The 8,839-nt window shown below is 49.1% G+C and overlaps 1 protein-coding gene and 1 non-coding gene across 2 annotated transcripts in view; one reads left to right on the top strand and one right to left on the bottom strand.

Annotated features, from left to right (window-relative positions):
- DZIP1L (DAZ interacting zinc finger protein 1 like) overlaps window positions 1-8,839 on the top strand; it is a 52,677-nt gene that overhangs the window by 2,829 nt on the left and 41,009 nt on the right. Inside the window, exon 2 of the mRNA XM_027775572.1 lies at window positions 8,302-8,833. Coding sequence (XP_027631373.1) covers window positions 8,383-8,833 — 451 coding nt within the window. The 5' untranslated portion in view covers window positions 8,302-8,382. The remainder of the gene's footprint in view (window positions 1-8,301; window positions 8,834-8,839) is intronic.
- Window positions 3,211-3,312, bottom strand: LOC114009621 (U6 spliceosomal RNA). The gene has a single exon (XR_003551004.1). It is a non-coding gene; the product is annotated as a U6 spliceosomal RNA (small nuclear RNA).

An 8,839-nucleotide genomic window follows, 5' to 3' on the forward strand; every position in this document is an offset into this window, starting at 1 on the left:
GCCTGGGCGGGGGTCCGGGGGGGGGCGGGGGCCCGCAGCCGGGCCAGGTGGGCCGGCGCAGGGCCTCGGGGGTGGGAGTTTTAATACATGTGACGATACGTGTGAAGCCTTCGAGCTGTGTACAGGGCAGAGCAGAATTTCAGAAGTGCTATTTATTTATTCTTTAATGATAGCAGGGATTGTGGCCTAGGTTATCAGTCCTGAGTGCCAAGCATGGTGCCTGGAGCTTGGTAGGCGCTCTGGAACCATTTGTCATTGGGATGAAGAAATGGGGGGATTGCACAGTCATCCTAACGTGAACCAGAGTGTGTGCTCTGTTCTGGGAGGGGTGAAGAATTTTGTCTGTAGGCCTAGAAGGGATTTCTTTATGGTGGTAATTATGTTAAAAGAAGGGCCCAAAGCATGCACCCACTGTCAGCGGGAGCAGGAGGTGGCAGGGCATCTGTGCTAAGAGGCAGCAGAGAATATGGGCGAAGAGCCTAGGCTAGAGCCAGGCTGCTGGGCTGGACCCTGGGCGAGCTCCTTTACTCCTCTGTAGCTTAGATAAGAGACCGTACTGTGGCATTTATAGATAATGGTATCACCTCAAGGGATTATTCTAAGGGCTCCGCGAGTTATTCTTTGTAAAGCACTTAGAACAGTGCCTGTAAATAAAAGAAACTGCCCAGAGATGTGAGCATGTGGACAGCAGGGAATACGAACATGGTCGATGCAGCTAGAAAGGTCTTTTGCAAATAGTTCATGAGGTCTTGGAATGTCATTCTTAATGAGTTTGGAATTTGCCCCTGAGGAGCACATAAAATCCGTCCCCAAATGGCTGAAGCCCAGTGGTGGCTGCCCAATTTAAATAGGGCATGAACACCCCCATTTGCCCCAATCCCAACACCCGCTACACCCCCCCCCTTCCTTCTGCAGAAGTTCTGAATCAGTAGGTTTGGGGATTTCTAAGTTCCTGGGTTGTTGACTGCAGCTGGTCCAGGACCACCCTCTGAGAACCATGCTCTGTCATGCCTTGGACACGGAGTGGGGCTCTGCCTCCATTTATCATCAAGCGTGTACTGTGGTACCTCTCATGCCTGACACGTTTCCTGGCCCTGGTGGAATGTGAATTTGCAATTTTTGGTATACTCAATATTGTTTAGTTTCCATATGATTGTGTATTTTTGTGTTTTTTTTTTCTTTCTGAAATTAATATCAAGTTTAATTCCACATGGTCAGAGAAGATGCTGGATATAGTTTCTATGCCTTTGAATCTGTAGAGGCTTGTTTTGTGCCCTTTCATATGGTCAATCTTCGAGAAGGTTCCATGTGGGTCATGGGAAAAAAAACATTTTTTTTGAGAGTTTTATTTTGCTACAGGGTGCGTGCACTCGCCAGAAAGACAGAGACAGAAAGCGAGAAATCACCCCCCAGGGGGGATGGCCACACCGCAATCCCTTCTCCTCCTTTCTCCTCTTGGGATCTTGGGCATGCACACACACATGCCCGGCATGAGTTTAAGCCACGGGTCCGGGCCGCGAATTGCGGTCGACTACATGGGAGTCCAGCGACATGGCCATTAAGCCAACTGCTGGTCTCTATATTTTGTGGTTTTTGGGTGGAAGGTTCGATAGATGTCTGTTAATGATTTATGGAATCGTTTAGATCCTGTATCTCCTTGTTTATTTTTTGCCTTGATGACCTGTCTTAAGGTGACAATGGGGTGTTGAGGTCCCCAACAATTAGTGTGTTGCAGTCTGTTCCTCCTTTTAGACCTAACAGTCTTTTCTTCATGTGTTTGGGTGCTCCTGAGTTGGGTGCACTGTGCCACCTGCCGGCCCCACAGTTTTTGTTTTAAAACCTATTTTGTCTGAAATTAGTGTCATGACTCCAGTCCTTTTTTTCGTGTTTTTTTCCCATGGAAAACATTCTTTAGCTCTTCACTCTTGGTCTATGTGTGTCTTTAGCCATTAGGTGCGTTTCTTGTGGGCAGCAGAGAGAGGGTTTCTGTTGTTTTCATCCGTCCACCCAGTCTGTGTCTCTCGATTGGAGAAATAAATCTGTTAACATTCAATATTCTTGAGATTTCTGGAGTTGTCCCTACCATTAAGTTGGCCATTTTCTTGGTTGTTTTTTATTCTCTTCTGTCTGCCTCTTTCAATTTTTTTTGATTGTTCAAACAAATTTACTCAGTATTGATTAACTACAAAATTTCATATGCAACACATGGCCACTATTACAGGATTTGGCCTTCTAGAGAAATATGTAAACAGGCATTCTATTAAGATTCTGCCTTCTGGGAACCAGCAGTTAGCGTAATGGCTATGTTGCTGGACTCCCAGGTAGTCAACTGCGGTTCGCGTCCCAGACCCGTTGGCTTAAAACTCACGCCAGGCACGTGTGCGTACGTGCCCAAGATCCCGAGAGGAGAATGGAAGAGAAGGGATTGTGGCGTGGTCATCCCCCCCGGGGGGTGAATTCTCGCTTTCTGTCTCTATGTCTCTGTCTGTCTGGCGAGCGCACGCGCCCTATAGCGAAAAACCTCTCCAAAAAAAAAAAAAAAAAAGAAAAGATTTGCTCTATGAAAACTCTATTAAATTGACCGGTATATTTGGTGTTAGACGTGGGATCTGAAGTAGAGCTTCCAGTGACGCCAAAAGTTCCAACAGGTTTTTAATACGAGAGTGATTTTATAAACTCAACTTTTTGCCTTAACATTTTTCTATGAAGTCTAATTTTTGACCAAAAGAAGACACAGGTTTCTCATTAAACTTTGTTTTAATGGATCTCAAAATTCTGTGGCAGATTTTTGGTCAAGTAGTTTCCATTAAAAAGTACCGATTTAAAAAACTAATAACTTAAAACTGCCACACACACACAAATGAAATGGTCTGGCTCTTTCAATTTTTCATGGTCTAGCACTGTCCTCAGAATTTCTCTTCTTTTCTTTTCTTTTTTTTTTTAGAGGTTTTTGCTATAGGGCGTGTGCACTCGCCAGACAGACAGAGAGAGACAGAGAGATAGAAAGGGAGAAATCACCCCCCAGGAGGGATGGCCACACTGCAATCCTTTCTCCTCCATTCTCCTCTCGGGATCTTGGGCATGCACGCACATGCGCCCGGCGTGAGTTTAAGCTACCGGCTCCGGGACACGAACCGCGGTCGACTACATGGGAGTCCAGCGACATAGCCATTACGCTAACTGCTGGTCCCTGGCCTCAGAATTTCTTGAGAAAATGCGAAATGCTTCACGATTTGCCATCCTCCTTGCGCAGCGGCCACGCTACTGTTCTCTGTACCGTTCCGGTTTTGGTACACTGCTGCCGAAGCGGGTGCGGTATAAGCCGTGTGGTGAGGGCTGGATCTAAAGATCACCAAAGACTCAGGGGCCCTAGAGAAAGAGACGTGGGCGTGGCTGAGGCTCAGCCTGGAGCAGACCTGTGGGAGCGGAAGCTGTGGGTATGTATGACCTGATCCCCGGAAGAGGGTGTGGAGAAATGGGTCGTGGGTGGACAGCAGAATATCAAGGGGCCCTGGCACACCCCGCCTTAAAGGAAAGGGAAAGCATAGCCACGCTTTAGGGATGCCTGCGGAGGAGGAGGGTTGCTGAGAGACACCTGCTGCTGGCGAGTCCTGTCCTTATGTTAGAGAGGACTGTTGGCAAGCAGCAAAGCTTAAATAGTTAAGCAGGGACGTGCTCAGGTGAACTCGGCCTCTGGGAGGACAGAAGCAGGTGTCCCGTTACCCTAGCTGCCCGGAAACCTGCCGTTGCCCAAGGCACAGCTTGTTGTGAGCAGCGTCTCCCAGGCTCCTGCAGCTCGGGTGCAGCTCGGAGCTTCGCATGGTGAGTATCGTGTCACCCAAGGCCTTTTCTTAAAAAACTCTCGTCGGAAGGTACATATGCTTGTCAAGGAGACACAGAGAAAGGGAGAGAGGGAGAGAGGGAGAGAGGGAGAGAGGGAGAGAGGGAGAGAGCAAGATCCCCTGTCCTGGGGAATGGTCACACCTCAGCCCCTTCTCTTTTTCTCCACCCTGTTGTTGGGATTTTAAGGCGCACACGCACACATGCTTGGCATTTTAAAAAATAATTCTTTATGTAATTTGATGTATCCTTATTATTATGTTTTAATTTGCTACAGGGCATGCGCTCTCCAGAGAGAGACAGAGAGAGAGAGAGAGAAAGAGAGCACGAGAGAGAGAGAAAGTGAGAAAGCACGCCGCTAGGTCAGGGACCTGAACTGTGGTTGGCCCTGTAGGGGTCCAGCGCCTTAACCACCATGCCACCTGCTGGCCCCCATGCCTGGCATTTTTTTTCATGTCACCGGGGCCAGGACTTGAACTATGGGGTTGACCATGTGGGGTCTGGTTTCTTCAACCACCGTGCTAGGAAACCGGCTCTGGATGGTTTCCTTTTGGAGTACGTGCTGGGGGAGAGCACCTGAGAAAGGGGAGGGTGGGCGCTGAGACTGAAAGCTGGGGCCAGTGGCATCCTCTGGGTTGACTCATACCATGGCAAGGAACCACGCTAAGCTCTGGAGTGGGGAGGAGGTGTGTGCTTAATGCACCTTAGCAGCCCCTGTGATGCGCTGGGCATAGTATAAATGAAAGCACGTGGGGCCAGCAGGTGGCATGGAGGTTAGGGTGCGGATCTCACATGGCTGACTGCGTGGTTCAAGTCTCAGACCTGCTGGCTTGAAAATCATGCTGGGTGTGTGTGCCCCAAATCCTGAGGAGAATGCAGGAGAAATGATTGTGGCATGGTCATCTTCCCTGGGGGTTGATTTCTCACTTTCCCTCTCTCTCTCTCTCTGTCTCTTTCCAGGGAGTACATGTGACCTATAGCAAGAACTAAAAACAAACAAAAAAAAGGGGGGCGGGGAGAAAAAGGAAGGGGGAGTGAGTGAATGAATAAATTGGAAGTTGGAGAGATAAGCAGTGACCAAGCAAAGTTTCAGGAGGAATAGCCCCCAAAACAATGCTGAGTGGTTCCCAGCCCACAAGGTTTGGAGCCGATGCCTCTACAATGCGCATGTGCTCTGGTCTCCCTGCCTGGGGTAAGCCCTGAGCCTGTGCAGACGCAGTTTGCTCTGTGTGGATTGGGAATGCTGGGCCAGTCTGCAGGCCTGTACGCAGAGTTCGCATCTAGCTCTGAGCCCGGCACACCCTGCAGGGCAGCAGCGTCGTTACCCAGTGCCTTCTCCCCGCATGTCCTATTCCCAGCACCCTGTGAGGTCGCAGGGTTGACCTGTCACTGCTTCACAGATGAAGACAGGCTCACGGAGGCCAGGGGCCTTTCCTGGAGGCCCTTCCCTTCTTCGCCAGCCCTGCAACCATTTCCCCATGGCTTTCCCCCTTTGTGAGGTCAATGACCTTTCCCCTCCGACTCTGTTGCTAAAAATCTGACTCAGAGGATCTAGAGAGCACTTGACCGAATTGGGTAACATATCCATATCTTGTCACCTCAGTTAGATTCTCATTTCCTCAGGGGCAGAGATTGTATTTTTTCCTTTACAAGGTAATGAAAATACTTATTCTTAACAGAGAGGATGGAGGAACTTACAGTACAGAGAGAAAGTGGAAAAACGAAAGTCTTCTAATTTATATCCCCTCTTCCTGCAGGTAGCCATTGCTAACAGTTTCTTGTCTATCTTTCTAGAAACAGTCTATGCTTATTAAATAATATATAAGTAAACCCTATATGAGTCATAAATGAGTATATTTTATTATAAAGCAAATGATAAATACAATGATTTATATATGTGTGCATTTGTGTGTGTGTGTGTGTGTGTGTGTGTGCGTATACACGCAGATGGTCTAATTAGCACCATCGACCCGTGTAAGGCCTGTCTAGCCATCCATCTGGTCACCTCCCACCCACGCACCGTCATCTATTTATTTACCTCCACTTCACGCTTCTACTTTCCTTCTCGTAGGCAGCCTTTCTAATGTGAACACACACACACACACACACACACACACACACACACACACCTTTTATTTTTGTGAATTAATATTAAATTTGACAATATTAATATATCATGAAAACAAATGCATTTATATATGTGGGGGGGGTTCTTTCAAAAAGTTCATGGGAAATATGTATAATGAAAACATTTTGCTGGGACTACCAGTTGTCATAATGGCTGTGTCACTGGACTCCCATGTAGTCGACCGTGGTTCAAGTCCCGGACCTGGTGGCTTAAACTCACACCAGGCGCATGTGCATGTGTGTCCAAGATCCCGAACGGAGAATGGAGGAGAAGGGATTGTGGTGTGGGCATCTCCCCTGGGGGATGATTTCTTGCTCTCTCTCTCTTTCTGTCTTTCTGGCAAGTGCATGTGCCCTACAGCAAAAATCCTTCTTAAAAAAATAAAACCTGGGACCAGCAGATGGTATAATGGCTAACAAACTGCTGGGCTACCCCCGAGTTCGACCGCGGTTCGTGTCCCGGACCTTGTGGCTTAAAACTTACGTCGGGCACGTGTGCGTGCGTGCCCAAGATCCTGAGAAGAGAATGGAGGAGAAGGGATTGCGGCGTGGCCATCCCCCTTGGGGGGGTGATTTCTTGCTTTCTGTCTCTCTCTCTCTCTCTCTGTCTGGCGAGCGTACACGCCCTATAGCAAAAATCCTCTAAAAAACCCCAAACAAACAACAAACAAAACAAAACAAAAAACTGCATAGATTTCAAAATGCTTTTGCACCAAAATAAACTCATACTTTAATTCCATTTTTCCACACATTTCCAAAGTCCCTTGTGTGTGTGTGTGTGTGTGTGTGTGTGTGTGTGTGTGTGGCTACATATCGTGGAGATGATTATTCTGTATAGATACATGTAAAGCTGCCTTATACTTATCAATAGCTACCCGTGTTCCATTGCATAGAGATACCGTTGGTATCCCTATTGGACTTTGTCCTTCTACTTTTTCTTGTACTTTACTTTTTTAAAGAATTATTTAATTTTATTATTATTTTAATTTACTATAGGGCATCTGCACTCACCAGAAAGAAACAGAGAGAGGAAAAGTGAGAAAGCAAGCTGCCAGGTCCAGGACTTGAACTGCGATCAACCATGTAATAGTTCAGCACTCTAACCACCACCCCAAATGCTGGCCCCAACTTGTACTTTATTTTTACAAACAATACTACAATGATAGGTTTTTTAAAAAGAATTAGTCAATTATATTTGGTATTATTATTATTTTAAAATTTGACCAGAGAGAGAGAAAAGGAAAGTGAGAAAGCAAGCCTCCTGGTCCATGACCTGAACTGCTGTTGGCCATCTGGGAGCACAGTGCCCCAGCCACCATGTCACTGGCTGGTCCCCCAATGACAAGTTTTTCACAAGCACTTTTGCGTACAAGAGTTTGTCTATAAGGTAAACTGTAATTCTTAGTAATGGAATGTTCATCTTAAATTCCCCCTGATGGAGACCAGCAGATGGCATGGTGGTTAAGGTGCTGGACACTCCCACATGGCCAACCACAGTTCGAGTCCTGGACCTGGTGGCTTGCTTTCTCATTTGCCCTCTCTCTCACTCTCTCTGGTCAAATTAAAATGAATAAAAATTAAACAAAATAATTCTTAAAAAAATTTTTTCCATTGATATTGTCAAATTGTTTTTCAAAGAGAACTGTTTCTATTCCTATGAAGGCTGGTGAGTAGACTGAATCTTTTAGCAACAAACTGAAACTTTTTTTTGTTAAACTGTGAGTTTAAAAGGGAGAAAATCATCACAGATTGCACCCTCCTAGCAGGGTGGATGTCACCGCATTCCCCTCCCGCTGGAGAGACCGGTGATGACCTTGCTGGGGAAGCTGGGACGCGTTCCGCTAGAATCCTGTTGACATAGGAGAGGGCCAGGCAGACATCGGGAGCTTTGCCCCATGGCGATTTGATGCGCTTTATCCCGAGGCGAATGGAGGGCTGGAGAACCGTCCCTCCGTCTGACAGCTGCTCCCTGACAAGGACCTCTGCCAGGCACTCTTGCAGTGGAGGTGGGCATGGGGGTGGCGCGAGGTGTGCTCGGCGTGAGGCTGGGCGCTTTGCCTGCCTCACTTCTACCCGGAAGCCTGCAGAGTGGGCCCTACGATGCTCCATATGCACGGGAGGCTTGGCGGTGTGGAGGCGCTTGCCCAGGCAGGGGATTCGGATCCACATCTGTGTGACCGCCACACTCACAGCCTCCCTCTCTGGTGCTCCACGATGTCAGTGCATGCCACGACCCTGCTGCGGTACAGACACCTGCTCCCCGCAGCCCTGCAGGTGTGCAGCGTGCACAGCTGCCTGGCCTTGCCTAACTTAGACCCTCTCCTCTCGTTCCAGGCCTTCTCTCGGCTCTTTGACCTGCTGCCGTGGCCTTGGTGGTGCCCTTCTCCAGTGGTCAGCCCCGGGCTTCCCCCACCCATGCAGTCCTCAGTGACTACTGCCGAGGGCCTGAGCAGCCCCCTCTTTGGGGCCCACGCACTCCCCACCTTCAAGTTCCAGCCGCGCCGTGAGACTGTGGACTGGAGGCGCATTAGCGCCCTGGACGTGGACCGCGTGGCCCGGGAGCTGGACGTGGCCACTCTGCAGGAGAACATTGCTGGCGTCACCTTCTGCAACTTGGACCGGGAGGCGTGCAGCCGCTGCGGCCAGCCGGTGGACCCGGTGCTGCTGAAGGTGCTGCGCCTGGCCCAGCTCACCATCGAGTACCTGCTGCACTGCCAGGACTGCCTGAGCGCCAGCGTCGCCCAGCTGGAGGCGCGCCTGCAGGCCAGCCTTGGCCAGCAGCAGCGTGGTCAGCAGGAGCTGGGCCGCCAGGCTAGCGAGCTGAAGGGCGTGCGGGAGGAGAGCCGCCGGCGCCGCCAAATGATCAGCACCC

Source organism: Tupaia chinensis, unplaced genomic scaffold (genome assembly GCF_000334495.1).
Source record: "Tupaia chinensis unplaced genomic scaffold, TupChi_1.0 Scaffold000574_1, whole genome shotgun sequence".
Taxonomy (NCBI): Eukaryota; Metazoa; Chordata; class Mammalia; order Scandentia; family Tupaiidae; genus Tupaia; species Tupaia belangeri.